Source organism: Acipenser ruthenus, chromosome 27, assembly GCF_902713425.1.
Source record: "Acipenser ruthenus chromosome 27, fAciRut3.2 maternal haplotype, whole genome shotgun sequence".
NCBI lineage: Eukaryota > Metazoa > Chordata > Actinopteri > Acipenseriformes > Acipenseridae > Acipenser > Acipenser ruthenus.
Genome location: NC_081215.1, coordinates 11169365 through 11193441, shown reverse-complemented (window position 1 = coordinate 11193441; position 24077 = coordinate 11169365). Strand labels below are relative to the sequence as shown.

The 24077-nt window shown below is 40.1% G+C and overlaps 1 protein-coding gene across 6 annotated transcripts in view; it reads left to right on the top strand.

The window, feature by feature from the left end:
* LOC117432348 (C-type lectin domain family 7 member A-like) overlaps nucleotides 1-11874 on the top strand; it is a 79043-nt gene extending 67169 nt beyond the window's left edge. For all 6 annotated transcript variants that reach the window (XM_034905044.2, XM_034054128.3, XM_034054130.3 and 3 more), the window contains exon 10: nucleotides 9811-11874. In XM_034905044.2, the coding sequence (XP_034760935.1) occupies nucleotides 9811-9994 (184 nt within the window). In that variant the 3' untranslated portion in view covers nucleotides 9995-11874. The remainder of the gene's footprint in view (nucleotides 1-9810) is intronic.
* The last annotated feature ends 12203 nt before the right edge of the window (nucleotides 11875-24077 follow it).

The window sequence follows — 24077 nt, the reverse complement described above, 5'->3', positions numbered from 1 at the left end:
CTATTGGTACATCAGTGTCTTACCTATGGTTGTATGAACAAAGAAACTTTCATTTCATTGGTTCTTTGTTTCCTGGGGGTGGGGTTGTAGGAATGGCATCTTTTTTAATCTCAGTTGAGCTGCAGCGGTGTTGAGGAGGCAGCATGCCCTGTATGAAGTGATGGATTTGCTCACCCAGGCCTCAATTATATATAAAGACATTTATTTCTTAGTCTCGTTGCTCTGCCTGTTCCTCGTTCATTGGTTTGGTGTCATTCTCAATTGATTCAGTTACTCCCCTATGTTCACTTTGATGGTTTCTATTTGTATTGTAAGGGTCTCGATCGGGCTTTGTAAACATTTCACTTATTGTACAGTGTTTTTTTTTTTTTTAAAGAAAGAACTACAATACTTCTTAAACTGAAATACAGTCAAATTGGATTGGGTTAAGGAGCAAAACAAAGTTCTATTGCAACGAATCCACCAACGGGCATAAAAATTTTATTTATTGCTATGAACTGCATAAGCAGAAATAACATGGTTTATCTATGGAAATGTATTCACACACAAGTATACTGTATATATATATATAAAATGTTAACCTATAGTGTGGTTCGGGGGGTGGAGCTAGGCACACCTGCATCCTATCATCTTCTTTCATTATTTAAATCTACCTTATTTAGCCATCAGTCACCCCTGTCTAGTTGTCTTGTGTTTTTTCGTTCGGTGTGAACCAAAGCGAATTGCAAGACTCATTTAACTTATCTTTAACCAGCAAAAGAGCATATAAAAAAATGGAGTACTTACAACAACTCTCTTTGGACTCAGAGAATTCCCAGGATTTCGTATCTGTAGCAGAGCATTCTCCTGCAGCTTCAAACCAGGGTCAGATCAGCCCTCCATTCTCTTCTCCGTCCAGCTGCTCTGTAAGACCCGAACAGCTGCCTCCCAACCAAGAGTCTCTCTGTATACATGCCGCCCAAGGAGCTAATCTTCCCCGTTCTAAATGACTCTGTGCTCAGGACGCACCTCCAGAGCGACTATACTGGAAGGACTGGACTCTGAACAAACTTATAAAGACCCTTCTAAAAAACGGCAGCTCGAGCCCAGCAGGGAGTGATCGAGAATCACTATTTATTTTTTATTGCAACTCCATCTCGGCAGAACCAGTCTTTCCACCCAAAAAAGCTTCCCATCCGCTTCCAGCAGTTCAGCGGCCCCAACCAGACAGCAGGCAGTCTGTATCAGAGTAATTCATCCCGACATCCAGCACTTCAAAAGAGCAGGCAGCTGCTCCATCTAGCAAAGTTCAACAAGAGTACTCCCTCATTTTTCATGAAATTAAAGCTGCCATTTATGCTGCCATTTGCCAACACATTAGCAAACTTAGTGATTTGGACAAAAGGGTATCTAGCATCGAGCAAGGGAAGCAATCCTCAGCTCTTTCAGTAGTTTCCTTATTCCTGCAGTAAAAGCACCAGCCGCAGCTACAGCTACTTCCAGTTCTGCTCTAACATTGGTTCCTTCAGTAAATCCTTCCATCTGCAACCTCACCACTGCATCAGCATTCGGCTCGCCTCCTCAACCACAGCCAGACGTCACTCAATATCCCTGCAAATTCTGAGCAGTATAATTAAAGGTAAGGACATCAATCTTGTTTCATTGCTATTGGCGACATCAGAATTCCTGGATCATACAGTAATAGATTGCAGAGATTTGTCAGTAACACTCAAATCCAGAGACCACAGATTACTCAAAAATATAACATTGGGGAAATTCGTCCTTGCTTTCTCCATATTTAGAGAGGTACTATGCTCAGTATATCCTAACCGCAGAGTTGAATTAGACTCCTATGAATTCTATGTAGTGTAATTGTCTGTCAGATGTGGAGGGACAAATCTAAAACAAAATTGCCAAAATGGTTTAATAGATCAAATAAAAAATAAAAAATATTCAGAGAAAAAAGGCACTTTACAGAGGGTTTAAAAGAGACCAAGAACAGAGAGAGAGAAATGAGCATTGCTAACGGGGCTAAAACCAATTCCAAAAAAGTTTTTCGAATATAATAACAGAAAGAACATTCAAAGAGGACGTAAAATGTCTAAGAGATGAAAATGGCAAAATCATAGACGAAGAGAAAAAAATAGCAAATATATTACATGATTACTTTTGACAAGTTTTCACAAAGGAGGATACGGGCAACATGCCCCACATGTTGACCTGTTCCTATCCAGTTTTAAATAAGTTTAGCATAACAGATGCAGAAGTGTTAAAGGGACTAGGAGCTCTTAAAATAAACAAATCCCCTGGGCCAGATGAGATCCTCCCAATAGTACTCAAAGAAATGAAAGAAGTTATTTACAAACCTCTAACCAAGATCATGCAACAGTCTCTTGACACAGGGGTTGTACCGACAGACTGGAGAATTGCAAACGTAAAATAGATCCACAAAAAGGGAGACAAAATTGAACAAGGTAACTACAGACCAATAAGCCTGACTTCTATTATATGTAAACTTATGGAAACTATAATAAGATCCAAAATGGAAAATATGGTAACAATATCCTGGGAGACAGTCAGCATGGTTTTAGGAAAGGGAGATTGTGTCTAACTAACCTACTTGACTTTTTTGAGGATGCAACATTGAAAATGGATAACTGCAAAGCATACGACATGGTTTATTTAGATTTCCAGAAAGCTTTTGACAAAGTCCCGCATAAAAGATTAATTCTCAAACTGAACGCAGTAGGGATTCAAGGAAATGCATGCACATGGATTAGGGAGTGGTTAACATGTAGAAAACAAAGTACTAATTAGAGGAGAAACCTCAAAATGGAGCGAGGTAACCAGTGGTGTACCACAGGGATCAGTATTAGGTCCTCTGCTATTCCTAATCTACATTAATGACTTAGATTCTGGTATAGTAAGCAAACTTGTTAAATTTGCAGATGACACAAAAATAGGAGGAATGGCAAACACTGTTGCAGCAGCAAAGGTCATTCAAAATTATCGAGACAGCATTCAGAACTGGGCAGACACGTGGCAAATGACATTTAATAGAGAAAAATGTAAGGCACTGCACTTGTCATATGGGAGATAATGAAATTGAAGAAGGAATCTATGAAAAAAACCTAGGAGTTTATGTTGACTCGGAAATGTCTTCATCTAGGCAATGTTGGAAGCTGTAAAAAAGGCCAACAAGATGCTCGGATATATAGTGAAAAGTGTTGAATTTAAATCAAGGGAAGTAATGTTAAAACTTTACAATGCATTAGTAAGGCCTCATCTAGAATATTGTGTTCAGTTCTGGTCACCTCGTTACAAAAAGAATATTGCTGCTCTAGAAAGATTGCAAAGAAGAGCGACCAGAATTATCCCGGGTTTAAAAGGCATGTCATATGCAGACAGGCTCAAAGAATTGAATCTGTTCACTCTTGAACAAAGAAGACTACGCGGATCTGATTCAAGCATTCAAAATTCTAAAAGGTATTGATGATGTCGACCCAGGGGACTTTTTCGACCTGAAAAAAGAAACAAGGACCAGGGGTCACAAATGGAGATTAGATAAAGGGGTGTTCAGAACAGAAGACTTTTTACACAGAGAATTGTGAGGGTCTGGAACCAACTCCCCAGTAATGTTGTTGAAGCTGACCCCCTGGGATCATTCAAGAAGCTGCTTGATGAGATTCTGGGATCAATAAGCTACTAACAACCAAACGAGCAAGATGGGCCGAATGGCCTCCTCTCGTTTGTAAACGTTCTTATGTTCTTATGTTTTTTGAGTATCATAAAGCCTTTTCAACAAAAGCAGCATTATATTGGCATCTGAAAATCACATCATCGACTGGGCACACCCGATCCAGATTTGTTTAACAGGACTTTCGGCGGTCTCAGAGCTAAAGCTTGTGGGGTCTGCGCTTCCACAGGTCACTCAACATCAACATCCCTCTGCCCTAAGGCTGCTATAGCATCAACTTCTAAAGCAGCACCTGTTATCACCCCTCATTACTCAAACAGATCCTCTTTCCCAATCCTATACATTCTTCAGTTCCTACCGATCAATCCACAAGACAAGACAAATACGGGCGTAGAATCAGATTCACAGGAGGAAGACAAATCTGCAACAATTTTAACACCAGTTTTTGCTCAAACAGGCAATGTAATTTTATCCATATGTGCAGTACCTTCGGAGATGATCACTCCAACACAATATGCCCTTTAGCTTGCAAGTGACTTTCTCCGATGCTCACAGTCTTCACTCCCATAAACATTCCGATATTATGGAAAAAAAACTACAAAATCATCCTGACATCAGTTTCACCAATTATTTAATCGACGGACTAAAAAACGGTTTTTCATCCGGTCTCAGTCAAATTCCTTCTTCCTCCTTTCAAAGCAAAAATCTTCATTCTGCTAATCACTAACCAGAGTCAGTTCAATCTTTGATTGAAAAAGAAATTAAAAAAGGATTTATAGTCGTCCCATTTTTAGCTCCCCCATTTCCAGCCTATAGAATTAATCCCATTGGCATAGCAACTCGAAAAATGTCAGGAAAAAAGTGTATTTTCATTGATTTATCAGCACCGCGGGGTTCAAGCATCAGCAGCATCAACTCGCTTATTCCTCAAGATCAATTTTTTCTTCATTACATCACTATTTCAGACACAATTCACTCAATTAAATTAACAGGTTGTGGGTCTTGGTTAGCAAAAGCAGATATATCAGATGCATTTGAAGTAATGCCAATCCATCCTTCTCTTCGCCACCTGTTTGGTATATGCTGGGAAGGAAAGTTTTACTTTGCCACTCAATTAACTTTTGGCTCTCTGTAACAGGGCCCTGTACGTATTATTTATTTATTTATTTTTAGAACGGGGTTCCCCCTCTCCGCCCCTGTGCAGATTATTGTTTTGTGTTTGTTTGTTTTATGATTTAGTTGTGTAAATATGACGGCAAAACACCGCAGGTTTTGTTATTGTTTTTGCATTTATTATTGTATTTATAGATGACGGCGTAGCCGTGTGGTTTTGTTTATTTTTCAAACGTGTTCTGGCAGAGGCGAGATTGTGCTTGTCCTCTGCCAGGAATAATTTAAAAACCTCATGCAGAAGGTGGCCATCTCCCAAGATAATTGAGTGATTGATTTGTTGCTAATCGGGAGATGGTCACCTCCATAAAAGCCTGCAGCTCGCTGCACTCGTGGTGGGTGTATGAGAGGAGTGGAGAGAGCGAGGAGAGAGAAAAACGAAACTTAAAAATATACAGGAACAGTGACAGCGACTGCCCAGCCTGGCCTGTATTTATTATTTTGTGTTCATGATTTGTTTTATTTAAAATATTTATTTTGCTCTGCGAGCACAGTTTTTTCTGTTGAACTTTTTATTTATTTTTGTATTATTTAAATAAAACGGTGCCACCGCGTCTTTTTGTTTGGAAACTGCAGTATTGGTGTCAGTTTGTTTCCTTCCTGCTTCTGACCTGACGTCACCGCCCAGCCAACCTGCCACACTCCCGCAGCAGCCCAAAGATATTTGACACTGTTTTAGAAGCGCTATGCTGGATACTTCTTAATGCTTACCATGTTCCATTTCTGCTCCACCTCCTTGATGATTTTCTTTTGATCTCCCCTCCATCAGATCCGTCAGCAGAAGCAATCATTAATCTTAAGAGTTTATTTTCAGAAGTTGGCGTCCCGCTCTCAGAAAAAAAAAAAAAACAATCAGTCATCTTCATTCTCTGGAATTTCTCAGAATCATACTGGACACAGAAAAAAAAAATTTGAAGCCAGTCTCCCCGAGTCCCAACTCAATCACATTTGTTTTCTTATCCAGAACTTTCAGATCAGTAAAGGGTCACTTCAGCTTCGCAATTTGTATTATCCCCCAAGTAAGGACGTTTGTATCTCGACTACTTGCTCTTGCATCAACAGCAAAAAACTTGGACTCTTACATTAATATTTCTTCAGAAGCTAGGAAAGACATTAAAATCTGGTCTGCTCTCATTCAGCATAGTCACTACAGTACAGTTTACTAACCCTTTTGTCACGTTAATTGTTTTCTTTTCTTTTGTGTTAAATGTTTTCTCTCTTTCTTTTCTATATGCATTGGCAGTTCCTCTTTTTCTTATAGGTGTCTTCAGCAGGGAGTTGTGGGTCCATTCTTTGGGGGGTTACACTTTCTCCAACCCTTTGTTAAGATACACTTCATTTACCTCTTATAGGAGGGTTCTCCGTGAGCCAGAGGGGACCCCCAACCAAACCCCTCCTTTAGCATGCATGATACCTTGTCTTTTTCTCTTTAAGGTTCTGATGCATCTATTTATGTGAGGGCCCCAAGCAGTGGAACCCATCTTGTTTGTCGGGTCACCTCAAAGACGGTGATCCCTCTACTGTTTGTTGGGTCTCCTCAGCGGCGGAACCCCCCTTCTATAATGTTGGGCTTTTGAAGAGGCGGAACATCCCGCTGTATACGTTCTAATATTTACTAACGTCATGTTTTCTTTCCAGTTCGCGAGCCTCTTCGTATGTCGGGTCTCCTCAAAGACGGTGGCCCCACTCCTGTTTGTTGGGTGTCCTCAGTGACAGAACCCCCCGACTGCATATGTTGGGCCATTGAAGAGTCAGAACCTCTTTTATATGTTAATATTACTAATCAATGTTTTTCTTTCTGGTTCGCGAGCCTCTTCGTATGTCGGGTTACCTCAGAGATGCTAACCCCCCTCCTGTGTGTCGGGTCTCCTCAATGACGGAACCCCCCTTCTATATGTTGGGCCTTGAAGAGGCGGAGCCCCTCTCTCTACATGTTTTATATGTTACTAATTTCATGTCTTAAACACTATATCAGGTGGCCTGGCTCCACCCTGTGAAATATATATATATATATATATATAAAGGGATGCTGGCCCATGTTGACTCCAATGCTTCCCACAGTTGTGTCAAGTTGGCTGGTAGTGGATCTCTAATCCGAATAGCTCATTCCATCTCATCCCACAGATGCTCAATTGGATTGAGATCTGGTGACTGGGCAGGCCACTGCAGTAAGCTGAATTCACTGTCATGTTCGTGGAACCATTCCTGGACAATCCTAGCCTTGTGGCATGGGGCATTATCCTGCTGAAAAAATCCATTAGCAGATGGATACACTGCTGCCATGAAGGGATGCACCTGATTGGCAATGATGTTCAGATATCCTGTGGCATTCAAACGTTGCTCCGCTTTTATCAAGGGGCCCAATGTGTGCCATGAAAACCCCACACCATCACACCACCACCACCAGCCTGCAATGTTGACACGCGGCATGATGGATGCATGTACTCATGTGGTTTTCTCCATACCCTAGTCCTCCCATCAGCGTGAAACAGCAGGAACCGGGATTCATCAGACCAGGCAATGTTTTTCCAATCCTCCAGTGTCCAGTGTTTTCGTTCCTTAGCCCACTGCAACCGCAGTTTCTTGTGTTTTGCTGAAAGAAGTGGAACTCTGTTAGGTCATCGGCTGCCATACCCCATTCGTGTCAAGGTACGATGAGTTCTGCATTCTTTTATGGGTCTTTCGGCACCAATGTTGAACTGGACTGTCAGTTGACTGACTGTAGCCCGTCTGTTGCTCTGCACATTTCGTGTCAGCCTCCTTTGGCCTCTTTCATCAATGAGCCGTTTTTGACCACTGGCCTGCTGTTGGCTGGATGTCCTTTGGGTGGTGGACCATCCTTGATACACACGGGAAATTGTTGAGCATGAAAAACCCAGCAGCATTGCAGTTCTTGACACACTGAAACCGGCGTGCCTGGCACCTACTACCATACCCTTGCCTATTTACCCTCTGAATGGCACACATACACAATCCATGTCTCAATTGTGTCAAGTTTTAAAAATCCTTCTTTAACCTGTCTCCCCTTCATCTACACTGATTGAAGTGGATTTAACAGGTTACATCAATGAGGGATCACAGCTTTCACCTGGATTCACCTCGTCAGTCTATTTCATGGAAAGAGCAGGTGTTCCTAATGTTTTGTACACTCAGTGTATGTATGTATGTATGTGTGTGTATATATATATATATATATATATATATATATATATATATATATAATATATATACACATATACACAGTGCCTATAGAAAGTCTACACCCCCTTGAACTTTTTTCACATTTTGTTGTGTCAGTGCCTCAGAGTTTCATGCATTTAAATGAGGATTGTTTTCCACTTGTCTACGCACCATACGCCACACTGTTAAGGGGAAAAAAGCTTTTATTGAGATAAAAATTATATATTAAAAATACAAAAATGAAAGATCATAATTGGATAAGTCTCCACCCCTCTGAGTTAATACTTGGTGGAAGCACCTTTGGCAGCAATTACAGCTGTGAGTCTGTTGGGATAGGTCTCTACCAACTTTGCACACCTAGATTTGGCAATATTTGACCATTCTTCTTTACAAAACTGTTCAAGCTCTGTCAAGTTCCTTGGGGAGCATTGATGGACAGCAATCTTCAAGTCATGCCACACATTTTTGATTGGATTTAGGTCCGGGCTCTGACTGGGCCACTCAAGGACATTTACCTTTTTGTTCCTTAGCCACTCCAGTGTAGCTTTGGCTGTGTGCTTTGGGTCGTTGTCATGCTGAAAGGTTAACTTCTGTCCCAGTTTCAGCTTTCTTGCAGAGAGCAGCAGGTTTTCCTCAATGACTTCTCTGTACTTTGCTCCATTCATTTTCCCTTCTATCTTGACAAGTGCCCCAGTCCCTGCAGATGAGAAACATCCCTATAACATGATGCTGCCACCACCATGCTTCACAGTAGGGATGGTGTTCTTTGGGTGATGCGCTGTGTTGGGTTTGCGCCAAACATAACGTTTTGCATTTAGGCCATAAAGTTCAATTTTAGTTTCGTCAGACCACAAAACATTTTGCCACATGGCTACAGAATCTCCTGAGTGTTTTTTTTTGCATACTTCAAACAGGATTCAGGGTGGGCTTTCTTGAGTAATGGCTTCCTTCTTGCCACCCTACCATACAGGCCAGATTTGTGGAGTGCTTGGGATATTGTTGTCACATGCACACTTTGACCAGTCTTGGTCATAAAAGCCTGTAGCTCTTGCAAAGTTGCCATTGGCCTCTTGGTAGCCTCTCTGATCAGTCTCCTTCTTGCTTGGTCATCCAGTTTGGAGGGACGGCCTGATCTAGGCAGGGTTTTGGTGGTGCCATACACCTTCCACTCCTTAAAAATCGTCTTGGCCGTGCTCCAAGGGATATTCAAGACCTTTGATATTTTTTTATATCCATCCTCTGATCTGTGCCTTTCAACAACTTTATCCCGGAGTTCTTTTGAAAACACCTTGGTGCTCATGATTGTGTCTTTGCTTTGAAATGCACTACCCAGCAGAGGGAACCTACAGGAACTGCTGAATTTATCCTGAAATCATGTGAATCACTACAATTTAACACAGGTGGAGGCCACTTAACTTGGTGTGTGATTTTGAAGGTGATTGTTTACACTTGAGCTAATTTAGAATTGCTATTACAAGGGGGGTGGGCACTTATCCATCCAAGCTATTTCAGTTTTTATTTTTAATTAATTTTCTACAAATTTCTTGAATATTTTTTTCACTTGGAAGTTGTGCGGTAGGATGTGTAGATAAATGAAAAAATGAAATGAAAAACTATTTTAATGCATTTTAATTCCAGGCTATAAGGCAACAAAAGGTGGCAATTTTGAAAGGGTGTGTAGACTTTCTATAGGCACTGTATATATATTAAAATAAAACATATGCATGTTCTATAACATGTGACATTTAACTAAAAGTGTTATCTTGCTTTCTCATGTGTTCCAGATATTGGCGGCAGGGTATTCCCTCTACTATCGACGTCACGCAGTGTGCAGGTATGGGACCCCAGTCGAGTTCCTTGAACTGGGACAAGTCAGCCTGCACTGCCTACAGCAGAAGAATCTGTGAATCCGCAGTTATGCATCTGATTAACAAAGCAAACAACGACGACAACCTTGCACGTGTTTAGAGTAGTGCTGGTACAAGAATTCAAGTATCTGATCAAAACACAACATGAAATAGATTCAGAGGCAAATATGACCCTGTTAGCATCATGCAAAATAATCTAGTAGCTTTAGATTCGGTCTTTATTAAATTGAATACAATTCAGAACTTCAAACACTTAAATCAGATTTAAAACAGACTCAAGCGTTTGTGTCGTTATTACATTTTGGTTACTTGGTTTCTTATAAGTAGGGCTTCTGATTTTCGGTTTTAACTGATAAAACCAGATAAAACACCCCCGATACCAAAAAAAATTAAATCGGTGGATAGCCAATAAACACCGGAAAAACTGTGGAAATGGTTAATCAATTCACGTTGACTTTACCCTTTTCCCATTAAAAAATAAAACCTACTACAAAAATAATAATAAATACATTTCCCAGTGCTGCTTGGCAGTGTTCCGCCTTCCTGATTTGCATCTATCATTGATTCGTACTCAATACTTTAAACCCACCCCAACTACTGAGTGACAGCACATTCCTGCATTTCTATTGGAGACTCCGCTTGCGAGATTTAAAACGAGATTACAATCAGAATGGAGGCTTGTTAGCGGGATTTCAAGCTGTATTACAGTTAAGATACAGAGGATATAAACAGAATTGTGGCGAAATGTACAAAAATGCCTACACACAAAACCCCCAGAAGAATGTGCCCGTGACCATAGGGATTTCGTTGTGAAAGACAGCAATGGAAAGAAGGTACAACTTAAGTGTGCAAGTACTGTCGAGTTACTACTATACATATTTTGACAGAAAAAAAATGCTCAAGCATTTTGGAAAGTAAACGAAAACACTAATTTCATACAGTATATCAAAAACGAAAGCCCCGAAAAAAACGATTTACATAAAACTCGAAAATAGCTAAAAGCAAGCACAGACAAATACAATTAATAAAACCCAAAAAACAGAAGCCCTAATTATAAGTTTTACATTAAATTAATTAAACACAAAATACAAAACAAATATCACTTTCAGTATAAAGAAGTAATGCATTAATTTACTGAAATTGCTGAATTTTAAAATCTGATTTTACTGAACGTTTCAAGATACAATATTACAACATTACACCAATTTCTCTTGAAAGGTAATTACTTAGGGTACAGTGAGTTTAATTATACTTATGCGATTGCTTTTGCTGTATTATAAAATAGTTTTAACTGTTTCTAAAACAATTGCTGTGTTGATACCTTTTATTATAGCAACCTTTTTCAAATGCTGCATTTTCCCAAGCACTGTCTGAGTGGAGTGTGATTGTGAATGCAGTCATGTCATGTATTCACAAGAGACCTGGGGGAGTTGGCCAACACTTCAGTAATCTAGAGTGCTTCAGTGTAATGGCAAAAATGAAAAAAGTGCTAAGCTTTATACCACGTGTACAACACTTTGCTTTCCAATTGAACAAAATAACTTCACCGTGAACGCTGCATACTTTAGCCTGTAATGAATTATATCTGAATATTAGAAATATAACCAAATACTTACTTCAAATAACATACACATGCATACATTCTGTATATACCAGTACATTAGCAATGCTTTGTAGGTAATGTCACTCCGCACTTTCCAATGTGTATCTTCAAACTAAATTTAAGAGCCCTATCCAACTGAACAAAATAACTTCATCGTGAACACTGCATTCTTTAAACTGTAATGGAGAAAAGTTACAACCGAAAGAATTGTTGAAGAATGATGTAACCACAGGTTTGGTATAAAAAGGTTTGTTTATGGATTTTTGCTAGACCAGGGTAAGGAATGCAGACTGCCCACTCTGTTGTCTCATACAATGCCTTTGTATTTGACTTGCATGGTGATTTTGCTGTGTAATAAAGTATTTGTATTAACCTGACCGACTGTTGTATTGTGCAAATTATTCTGGGTTAATCTACACACCAGTGAGCCACTTAGGAAAACCCGTTTTAGGTGACGCACTGGAGTACATCAGTGTAAAACACTATAGCAATACATACCTGACATAAGGAAAGTGCATTGCTGCAGATATGTGCCCTGTTCACAAAGAAAACATTTTATAAGAATAAAATAAAATGTGATATTAAAAAAAAAAAACTGTTATAGGCTTTTTTGCCACTAGTTTAATGCAAATCAAACTATATTTCATACTTAAACCTTTGCGAATGGGACCCTGTATGTCAATGAAAGCTCTGAACATGCCTTTGTGTTTCTGCAGCACTTTAGATTTAGCAAGTTGTCACTTCCATGTGTGTTATTAAACAAAAGAGAAAACTGCACTTTAAATCACTGTCAAGAAAATATAAATTAAATGAAAATATAATGAAAAAAAACACTTCCCTTTTTCTTAAAAAAAATCTGAGATGTATTTTGTCTTCATTTGTGTGTTTGTGTGTGCAAATACGCTGTACTGTACACTTACAGATGGTTTCACAGACCCTGATTAGCACCAGTCTTGGACTACATTACCTAAAATAACATGAGTTAGTCCAAGACTAGTGCTCATGGGGTCTGTGAAACCAGCCATGAGTGAGAGTCAATGCAATGTGTCTGCATAATGAAATCTGTGTGTTTTGTCTGATCTTTTATTGTATTCCTTCAAATTTAAGACGCACCATTTTTTGCTTCTCAAAAATAGTCTTAAAATTGAGTACAGTGTAGTAATGCGTGTATTAAAATCGCCAACAAAAGACTTAACTACCCGAGTACACAAGCAGCGACATGACTTACTGCTGAGAAAAGCCGAACCCAAACATTTCTGCCCAATCTCGAATCATCCATGACATACAGGCAGCCATTTTCAAAGAAGCATAATTAGCTTCCTGAGTAATTCAAAGAGAAGCAATTTCATCATTTATAACAAACAGTACCAGCTTGGACAGATCAGAAATACTGACAGACCCCCGTATTTTTCGACATGCCAAGCAATACCACAGTTCACAAATTGGGAGAACAGGTGTGAGTAATCATGACTGGAAATGAGAAGCAGCACATAACTGTAATGCTCTGTGTGACAGCAGACGGCCGCAAACTGCCTCCATATAAGAACATAAGAACATAAGAAAGTTTACAAACGAGAGGAGGCCATTCAGCCCATCTTGCTCATTTGGTTGTTAGTAGCTTATTGATCCCAGAATCTCATCAAGCAGCTTCTCGAAGGATCCCAGGGTGTCAGGGGAGTTGGTTTCAGACCCTCACAATTCTCTGTGTAAAAATGTGCCTCCTATTTTCTGTTCTGAATGCCCCTTTATCTAATCTCCATTTGTGACCCCTGGTCCTTGTTTCTTTTTTTAGGTCAAAAAGTCCCCTGGATCAACACTGTCTATACCTTTTAGGATTTTGAATGCTTGAATCAGATCACCGCGTAATTTTCTTTGTTCAAGACTGAATAGATTCAATTATTTTAGCCTGTCTGCATATGACATGCCTTTTAAACCCGGGATAATTTCTTTGCACTCTTTCTAAAGCAGCAATATCCTCTTTGTAACAAGGTGATCAAAACTGAACACAATATTCTAGGTGAGGTCTTACTAATGCATTGTAAAGTTTTAACATTACTTCCCTTGAGTTAAATTCAACACTTCTCACAAAATATCCGAGCATCTTGTTGGCCTTTTTTATAGCTTCCCCACATTGTCTAGATGAAGACATTTCTGAGTCAACATAAACTCCTAGGTCTTTTACATAGATTCCTTCTTCAATTTCAGTATCTCCCATATGATATTTATAATGCACATTTTTATTGCCCGCATGCAATACTTTACACTTTTCTCTATTAAATGTCATTTGCCATGTGTCTGCCCAGTTCTGAATGCTGTCTAGATCATTTTGAATGACCTTTGCTGCTGCAACAGTGTTTGCCACTCCTCCTATTTTTGTGTCGTCTGCAAATTTAACGAGTTGCTTACTATACCAGAATCTAGATTAGGAATAGCAGAGGACCTAATACTGATCCCTTTGGTACTCCACTGGTTACCTCACTCCATTCTGAGGTTTCTCCTCTAATCAGTACTTTCTGTTTTCTACATGTTAACCACTCCCTAATCCATGTGCATGCATGTCCTTGAATCCCTACTGCGTTCAGTTTGAGGATTAATCTTTTATGCGGGACTTTGTCAAAAGCTTTCTGGAAATCTAAATAAACCATGTATGCTTTGCAATTATCCATTGTCGATGTTGCATCCTCAAAAAAAATCAAGCAGGTTAATTAGACAAGATCTCCCTTTCCTAAAACCATGCTGACTGTCTCCCAGGATATTGTTACCATATAGGTAATTTTCCATTTTGGATCTTATTATAGTTTCCATAAGTTTACATATAATAGTCAGGCTTATTGATCTGTAGTTAACTGGTTCGGTTTATTGTTGTTTTTGTTTACTTGTGAAACACTCCCCTGATGGTATCACAAGCTGCACCGAGTGGAATTCACACGTTAGCAGATACTGGATGTATCTTTTAGATCTGTGTGACAGAATTATGAGTTTTGGTTGTAAATCTCTCTCCCGACCTGTGAGAGCGCTAAGCAGCGAAATGGAAAGGCTTTGGACGGGCTGGCCTGACAGTTCTTTTCCTGGTACGGGAAGTCGGTTGGTCTGGAAGTAAGACTGTTGCAGGAACATATTGACCCTGAAGGGAAACGATGTAGCGGCTGTAGACAGTAAAAGCAGCTGCAATCGTTTACCAAGGGGTCATGCGTAATGGCATAAAGGGGCCGGAGAAACGTAAATCTTTTCCTTCGCTTGGTTTCAGAGCGCATACGGAACTGAAAGGACCGGGAGAGATTCCCCTGTGAACTGTGAAAAAGTATTCGTATTCGTGTGTGTTTTGTTTGTTTGTAGCACTGTTAGTAATTGTCTTTTGTTTTGTGAATTCATTAGACGGCTAACAGGTCTCTGGAGCTGTCGCCTTGGGCCAGCACTACCCGGAACAACAACACCACAGTCGCTGTTTGTTTGTTATCACCCACCTCGAGCACTACTGCACGCACCCGGACTGGTGATTGTGTTAGTATTATTGTGGGAGCAGATAACGTGTTATTATTTGTTTGGTTTTTGCAAGTCATTATTATCATTTTCCTGCCGAGCTTCACACATTGGTGTTTATTGCCGTAGGATTATTGTTTGGTCACGAGACCGGGATTTTACAAAATAAAGATCCCTTTTTCAGATCAGATTACACCTCTGGACCTGTTCTACTCAGCAGCCACTTTGCCACAATCTGGTAGGACGATGTGCAAACTGAATCTGCAAACAGCTAACCTTCTGCCTATGAATTGCAACTGCAATGCAAATGTAGATTTAGTCTGTCCCATGGGTATAGGAATGTTAGAGAATGTATAGTTTCCAAGATCAGCACCACACGACTAACAATTTGCTGCTGTCTGTTACAATATTAATAATTGTACATTATTAATACTGCACAACTGTTAACTATCTGTATGATGTCATTTATTCCAAAGCTATTTTTGACAGCTCAAAAAGAACATTAAAATAAAAGCTGCATATTCTAAATTAAAATGCTTTGGAATATTATTATTTATTTCTTAACCGACGCCCTTATCCAGGGCGACTTGTAATTGTTACAAGATATCACATTAATTTTACATACAATTACATTATTTTTTACACTATTTTTACATACAATTACTCATTTATACAGTTGGGTTTTTACTGGAGCAATCTAGGTAAAGTACCTTGCTCAAGGGTACAGCAGCAGTGTCCCCCACCTGGGATTGAACCCACGACCTTCCGGTCAAGAGCCCAAAGCCCTAACTACTACTCCACACTTAGGTAATTATGAATATGAGGCTAATTTATTATTATTATTCTCTCAGCAGCACGTTCCATCGTACACATACAGTACACTTTTTATAGATCCTAATAAAAGCGCCTATGATGGGATTTTTATTGTTAGAACAATAATTGAGTTATTTTCTTATTATTCAGTCGATCCATAACCTGCAATTCTGCAGCACTGCAATTATAGGGAATGAGCAACTACAGGGTTCAAATACACTCCGGTTGAAAGAAATGCACAACATTAGGATAAAGATTGCCCCACAAAAGTTTGGTGTGGTGGTAGGTGGAAAACAGAAACCTATTGGCCTGAGCTCTCACAAACCCTTCTTACAATAAAGTCAAAGCAATGCGCTGAATTGCTAAAAGAATTACTAAAGGATGATAGCATCATTATAAGAGCAGCAGATAAAGGCTCTGGGGTGGTAGTAATGAGAGCATCATTATAAGAGCAGCAGAGAGGCTCTGGGGTGGTAGTGATGATAGCATCATTATAAGAGCAGCAGATAGAGGCTCTGGGTGGTAGTAATGAGCATCATTATAAGAGCAGCAGATAGAGGCTCTGGGTGGTAGTAATGAGCATCATTATAAGAGCAGCAGATAGAGGCTCTGGGTGGTAGTAATGAGCATCATTATAAGAGCAGCAGATAGAGGCTCTGGGGTGGTAGTAATGAACAAAGATGACTCCCTAAAAGCAGTAGGGACTGAATTGCAAAATATAAATACATATGAAGAAGTAAAAATGAATAACAACAACAGCATAATAAAAGTGAGAAATTTGTCAGATAGATTATATAAAAATGGGTTTGTATTGAAAGCATAAAAAATGACACGCTTCCGCAAAATCCAAGAACAGGTTTGGTTAGAGGCAACCCAAAAAAGCACACAGAAAAACACCTGATGCGAATGATTGTTAGCACAAGATAACCCAACATATGTTATTGCGGAAATAGCTGAAAGGCAGCTGCAGCGACACGTTGGAAGCTTACCTAGCTATGTTAAAGATACAACACATTTTCTGAAAAGGATTAATAATACAAAGGTTAAACTTCCACAGAATACCATTTTATTTTGCATAAATGTAAAATCCCTGTACCTCAGTGTTCCCTGGCATGAAAAGAGGCTTGTGACAGGGTAGCCGATGTGGCGACGTCAGGCCAGATGCTGGAAAAAACAGGCAGTGCAGGGATTTGGTGCAGTGGTGCTTGCGCCGTTTATTTAAACAAATAACACAAATAGAATAAAAGGTTTTAACAATAAAAACACTTTGCTCACAGAACGAAATAAAAGAGATAAACAAAAAAAAATGTCATACACTAAAACAATAGGTCAGGCTGGGGCTTCCCATCCACGCTGTAAAACAATAACAAAACGTACGGCTACGCCGTCATATATATTTTTAAATAAATACAAAAACGAAACAAAAGACTTACAAAATAATATACACTAAACACGGGGGCGGAGGGGTACCCCGTTCTAAAATAAATAAACAATACAAAAACAAAAACACCACATTTTATGGCAGGCCTTTGCCCCGCCCCCTTTTCATGTGCAGGGCTGCTCTCCTGCTGCCCTGCTGCTGCTGGAAAACAGAGTAGATAAGAACATGATACCTACGGAAGAAATATTAAATATGATCAAGATAGTTTTAGAAAATAGTTATTTTACATTTGGAAATAGAAGTTACAAACAGAGTAATGGCACAAAATTAGGTATGCATTTTTGCAAGCACGTATATGGGTAAATGGGAGGAAATGTTATTGAGTAAACTAGAAAATAAACCATTAGAACACGTAAGATATGTGGAATATGGACACATGGAGAAGAATCTCTTGCACAGTTTCATAAATTAGCAAATTATATCCACCCTAACATTTCGGTGGATTTAAGATGGACAAAATCTGAAATTGAATTCTTAGACACCTTGGTTAAACTTGATCAAGGATCTATTAAAACAGACCTTTACTCGAAACCTACTGATATGCATCAGTACCTACATATGTCATCTGCACATCCTATTTGTACGAAAAGAGCAATTCCTAAAGGACTGGGTATAAGCATAAAGATAATCTTTTCTAATGAAAATGACTACAAAAAATAGAAAGGAATTAAAAATAAATCTTAAGAAAAGTGGATATAAAGAACACATTATTGAGAGAGAATTGAGAAAAGTTGACAAACTCAATAGGAGTGAACTACTTGATTATAAGAAAAGGGAAGAGAGTTTTAAGAGAGTACCATTAATAATTACATATTCTAAATTATTACCCAATATTTCAAAAATAGTTTGAAGCATTTACGTATATGTATATTGAAAAAATATTTCTGAAAGCACAGATTGTAGCTTTTAGAAGGGATCCAATTTAGCTGACATTTTAGTCCACAGTAAACATAAAGGGATCATAGATACATTAAGGGACACTGAAACTTGTAAAAGCACATGCAACGTGTACAAATATATTGGTAAAGATAAAAGTTAAATCGCAAATAAAGAAACTAAATATTCAGTCTTAAAAAATCTGTCATGTAAGGATAGCAACCTTGTATATGGTATATTGTATTTTGCATAAAATGTAATAAAATAAAATATGTAGGAGAGACAGATACATCATTATATAAAAGAATACAGAATCACATCAAATATAAGAAATAAAAAAGAAAATGAACCAATAGTTCAGCACTTTACAAGGAACAGACACACCATGGATGAGCTGAAGTTTGTGGTTTTAGAAAAAAATGTAATTAGATAATGTACACTATAGAAGAATAAAATAAAATAAATGGATAAATAGACTAGATACCATGATTCCTGAAGGTTTAAACAGAAAGGAACAGTAGATTGTTACATCATTAGCTACCTAGTGAATGACATCACAAAGACATTAGATTTAAAGAGAAATATATGTGTGGTTACCATGGCATCAAAAAGACTATAAATACTGCCAATGTTTGTTTTCAAACACAGTTGACAAAGGTAGATCCCGGGTTCGCGCCCGCCCTCCGCCTGTGTGATGCGCCTGCCTGCGGGAACCGGGATCTCTACATTGGTGTCGGAAGTGGACGCAGGTACCCCGGTACGCACTCGTCGGACTAGCCTGGTTAGCAAGTCCGGGGCGGACTTGAGGCTGGCAGGGGAGAGTGTAGCGTGCACGGGGGGAGGCAGCAGTAGGGCTGGTAGGTGATGTAATCACACACAAAGACATAAGACCGATATACGCTCCTTGCAAAGGAGCCGGCTCTCTTGTACAGCGGTATCGGCGCTATGCTTTAGTGCAAGAGGCGAGAGGGCCTGCGTTCGCGTCCGCCCTCCATCTGTGTGTGGATTGCCTCGTCCTGTGTGATGCGCCTGCCTGCGGGAACCAAGATCTCTCTCTCTCTCTCTCTCTCTCTCTCTCTCGCTGAGGATTGTGGGATCGTGGGAGGGGCTTGTGTAGAGTGAGTGGTGTGTACTGTGCGTGAGTAAAACTTTTACTGAAGTTATATTCATTTTGTACACGTTTAGTTTTATTTATTTATTTGTATTATTTAATTTGGTTTTGTCTCCTGGTTTGGAGCCGCCATGGGTTCCAAATCGGGAGGTTTTGGGTCGCTGACCCGTAGGCACGGATTTAAATGTATTCCAGACAGTTCAGTAACAGTGGAGGAGTGTTTGTTAGCTGTCGGGGAAAAAATAGGGTATGGAAATATAAACTCTGCTGCAAGAATGAATAAAGCCATCGTTGTTTTTCTTAATAGTGAACTGTTAGTGAACAGGATTGTTGAAGAAGGTTTGTATATTAAAGAAAGTTTTGTCAGCGTTTTACCTTTAGCTTCCCCTGTCACTAAAGTTATCCTTTCTAATGTCCCGCCTTTCATTAAAGATGAGTTGATTATTAATGAGCTACTAAGATACGGAAAAATAATGTCCCCAGTTAAACCTATTTTACTTGGGTGTAAAAACCCAGATGTTAAGCATGTCATGTCTTTTAGGAGACAAGTTTTTGTATTATTGAATGACCCCAACTCGTCTATTGAAGTAGCGTGGACTTTCAATATTGATGGTAGTAATTATGTTATATTTGCCAGCACAGAATCAATGAAATGTTTTCATTGTGGAGGACAAGGACACCTTAGAAGGGCTTGCCCTCAAAAAAATAATGATACTGAGAATAATAAGGCAAGAGAGCCAGCAAGTGGGGGGGACGGAGTCTCTGAGACAGCACCGGGGGCTGAGCAGCAAACGCAGCCGCCAGCGCAGACAGTGAGACCCGAGCCGGCGCCTCGACTGAAGCGGGGGATCGGAGCGGAGGTTAAAGAAAACAATAAAGAAACCGAAGCTGAAACAGTGAATACCCCAGAGGACGCAGATTTTCAACTTGTTGAAAAAAAGAGGAAAAGACGTGTGGCCACCCCAGGAAAGGTAGCTGAAGAAGGGCAGTCTGTCTGGGACTCTGAGACGCTCTCTCAGGGCAGCGGTGCTGCTGCAGCTCAGAGCTCTGGGACAGGAGATCAAGGTAAAGCTGGATCTCAGTGTAAACCTGTGATAACCCCGCGTTCAGGCACGAAGGGTAACAGCGGCGCTGTAGTTCAGTCCAGCGCTGAGACAGCCTCCAGATCAGAGGACCTGTTGCCGGATACAGTAGCTGTGGATGACGCTGAAGAATCCGAAGAGGAGTCGGTGATATCAGAGATGGATGATGGAGGAGAGCTCTCTGACTCTTCGGTGCTGCTCGATGAGGCTCTGCCCAACCCGGCTGGTAAGAGTAAAATTTATTCAGTTGATACAATATCAGCGTTTTTAGATAAAACCAAAGGGAAAAGAGGAACTGATTTAACACAGTTCTTTCCTAATATCCAGCTGTTTATCTACTCTGCAAAAATAGCCATGAGAAAAGCTACGTTAGAGGAGCTAGACCAAAAGAAACGGTATCGTTTAAAAAAAGTAATAGTCTCTGCAAGAAAGTTGTTGAATGATAACAAACCGAAGACTTATTAATTGATTATTTAATAAGACATTTTAATATAGTGTTTAGTTGTTTGTTTTTGTTTTTGCTTTCTTTGTTTCCTATGGAACAAATTCAAATAGCTACTTTTAATGTAAATGGTTGTAGGAGTGTCAATAAAAGAGCACATTTATTTCATTTTATCACACAGAAGAGAGTGAATGTGATGTTTTTACAGGAAACGCACACAGACAGTATGAATGAGAGTGAGTGGCTGAGCGAATGGAAGGGGCGGGGCGTCTTTAGTCACGGTTCTAATGTCAGTGCTGGAGTAGCTGTGCTGTTTTCCCCGGGGCTGCAAATAGATATTTTATCAGTTAGTGAGGAAATCCAAGGGCGCCTTTTAAAAATAGAAACGGTTTTTAAAGGCACTGAGATTGTTTTTATCAATTTATATGCACCAAATGAGGGCAGGGAAAAAGTTTTGTTTTTTAAAAAATTAAATCAGGTTTTATCTAATTGTAATCCTGCACATATGATTTTAGTTGGGGGTGATTTTAATTGTACAGAAGATTTTATTATGGATAGGAATCATGAAGAGCCACATCCCCAGTCTTCAAAAGAACTGTCTGCTGTTTTAAAAGTTCAAAGCCTGGTTGATGTCTGGAGGAATTTATATCCCAGAGTAAAGCAGTACACTTGGGTTAAAATCAATAACAATAATCAGATATCAAAAGCGCGACTAGATAGATTGTACTGCACTAAACAAAATCTTAATCAGATTTTTAAGAGCAATATCATTCCCACTATGTTGTCTGATCACCACTGTGTGTTACTCACCATTTGCCTGCCTTCTGCTGCTCCCTCAAAGTCATACTGGCATTTTAATACTAAATTATTGGAAGACAAACAGTTCTTAGATCTTTTTAAAGCATTTTGGGTCTCCTGGAGGCAGCAGATTATGAAATATAGTAGTATACGACAGTGGTGGGACATTGGAAAAATACAAATTAAAATTTTCTGTCAGCAATATACTTTAAATACAACCAGGGTTTTGAACCAGACAGTTGAAGAGCTTGAGAAAGAGATATTGAGAATAGAAACAAAAATTACTCTCGATAGTGATGAAAACATCTTCCAGTCTCTGAGAGAGAAAAGAGAAACTCTGAGCAGCCTACTGGAGGAAAGAGTGAAGGGGCCCCTCATCCGTTCTCGTTTCACGCAGCTAAAGGACATGGACGCACCCACCAAATTCTTTTTCAATTTAGAGAAGAAGGTGGTGGAGAGTAAGCAGCTGTTTTGTGTGCGTCTGCCCTGCGGGAAGGAGGTGCACAGTAAAGAAGATATTAATAGAGCAGCTGTGTATTTCTACACCCAGCTGTTTAGTGCCGAGCCCTGTGATGAGGAGCAAATCGCTTTACTGCACCAGGACCTGCCCAGCTTGTCTCAAGAAGAACAGCGCCCCCTAGAAGCCTGTTTGACAATGCAGGAGTTGACGGAGGCAGTCACTCAGGTGTCACCAGGAAAAGCCCCTGGGATTGATGGCCTTCAGGCAGAGTTTTATAAAAAGCTCTGGCCAGTGATTGGGGAAGACCTTTTTCGGGTTTTACAAGAGTGCATTAGAGAAGGAGAGCTGCCTTTGAGCTGTCGTCGGGCTGTGATTACTCTGTTGCCAAAAAAAGGAGATCTAAAAGAACTAAAGAATTGGCGCCCTGTCTCACTTTTATGTTCGGATTATAAAATATTTTCAAAAGCCTTGGCCAATAGACTAAGGGAATGTATTCACACTGTGGTTCATAAAGACCAGTCATATTGCATTCCTGGAAGGACAATATTTGATAATATCTTTCTAATCCGAGACGTTTTAACTGCTAGTAATCTTTTTAATCTTGATTTGGGGATTATTTCTCTAGATCAAGAAAAAGCATTTGATAGGGTGGATCACAAATATCTTGTTAAAACTTTACAATCTTTTGGTTTTGGTCCTAATTTCATTTCTTTTATTTCCCTGTTATATAAAAATGTTTTTAGTGTTTTGAAAATTAATAATAGCTTGAGCTGTCAGTTTCCGGTGTACAGAGGGATTCGCCAGGGATGTTCCCTATCAGGCATGTTATATGCCCTCTCTATTGAACCTCTGCTTTGTCATCTTAGGAGTAAGCTAGTTGGTCTGAGTATACCTTTTCCACGTAATGCTCCTCCAGTCAAACTGTCTGCCTATGCTGATGATGTTAATGTCTTCATCACCAGTCATGCTGATGTGTCAGCACTGAGAAACAGTTTGGACATTTTTCAGAAAGCCTCATCGGCCAAGGTGAACTGGGGCAAGTGCAGCACATTCCTGTCAGGGGAGTGGCGTGGAGCCGGCCCCCCGACGCTCCCTCAGCCTTTGCGCTGGGGGAGGACTGGGATCAAGGTTCTGGGAGTCTATTTGGGAGAACGTCAGTATGAATCCAAGAACTGGGAGGATTTAACAGAAAAGGTTAAGGGAAGGCTGCAGCGTTGGCGGTGGCTGATACCTCAGTTGTCATACAAGGGGAGAGTTCTTGTGATCAACAATCTGGTGGCCTCCATGTTATGGCACAGGCTGGTGTGCCTGGATCCTCCCCCAGGGCTGATAAATGAGATACAAAGAGTGCTATTGGAGTTTTTTTGGAGTGGCCATCATTGGCTAAAGTCAGCTGTCTTGTACCTGCCCCCTAGTGAAGGGGGTCAAGGGTTAGTGGATGTACGCAGTCGTGTGGCTACTTTCCGGTTGCAAGCAGTGCAGCGTTTGTTGTTTTTACCTGAGCTAAGCTGGAGAAACATCGCCTTCTCTTTCCTGCACAGAGTGAGGGAACTGGGCTGGGATTGGCAATTGTTTTTAATAAATCTATCTCAGCTAGACACCAATGAACTCCCAGATTTCTATAAGAACATGCTAAATGCCTGGCGAATGGTGAAGGTGGAGAGACTGGAGGATTATTTGACCGCAGGAGCATTGCTAGAGGAGCCTTTATTTTTTAACTCCTTGTTCCCTGCAGATGGTTTCCAATCTGGGGCGTTGTGCTCTAGTTTTGCAAAAGGGGGCATTACAAAACTAAAAGATTTACTGCAGGTGAGCATTGGGAGGTGGAGAGAGGTGGAAAGCCTGGCCAAACAGCTGGGAATTCACTCACTCAGAGTACTAGAAAATCTTTTGAAAAAGCTCAGAGACTCTTTCTCCCCTAGGGTTACAGAGATGTTGAACCAGGCTCTGGGAGGCACTGATGAGCAAGAGTTGGCTTGTCCTTCTTTTTTAGTGTCCCCTGCTGTTCCTGAAAACCTTGGGGAAGGTTTGTACAGTATTGAGAGGCTACAACAGCTTCCTGCACACTCTTCTGGAA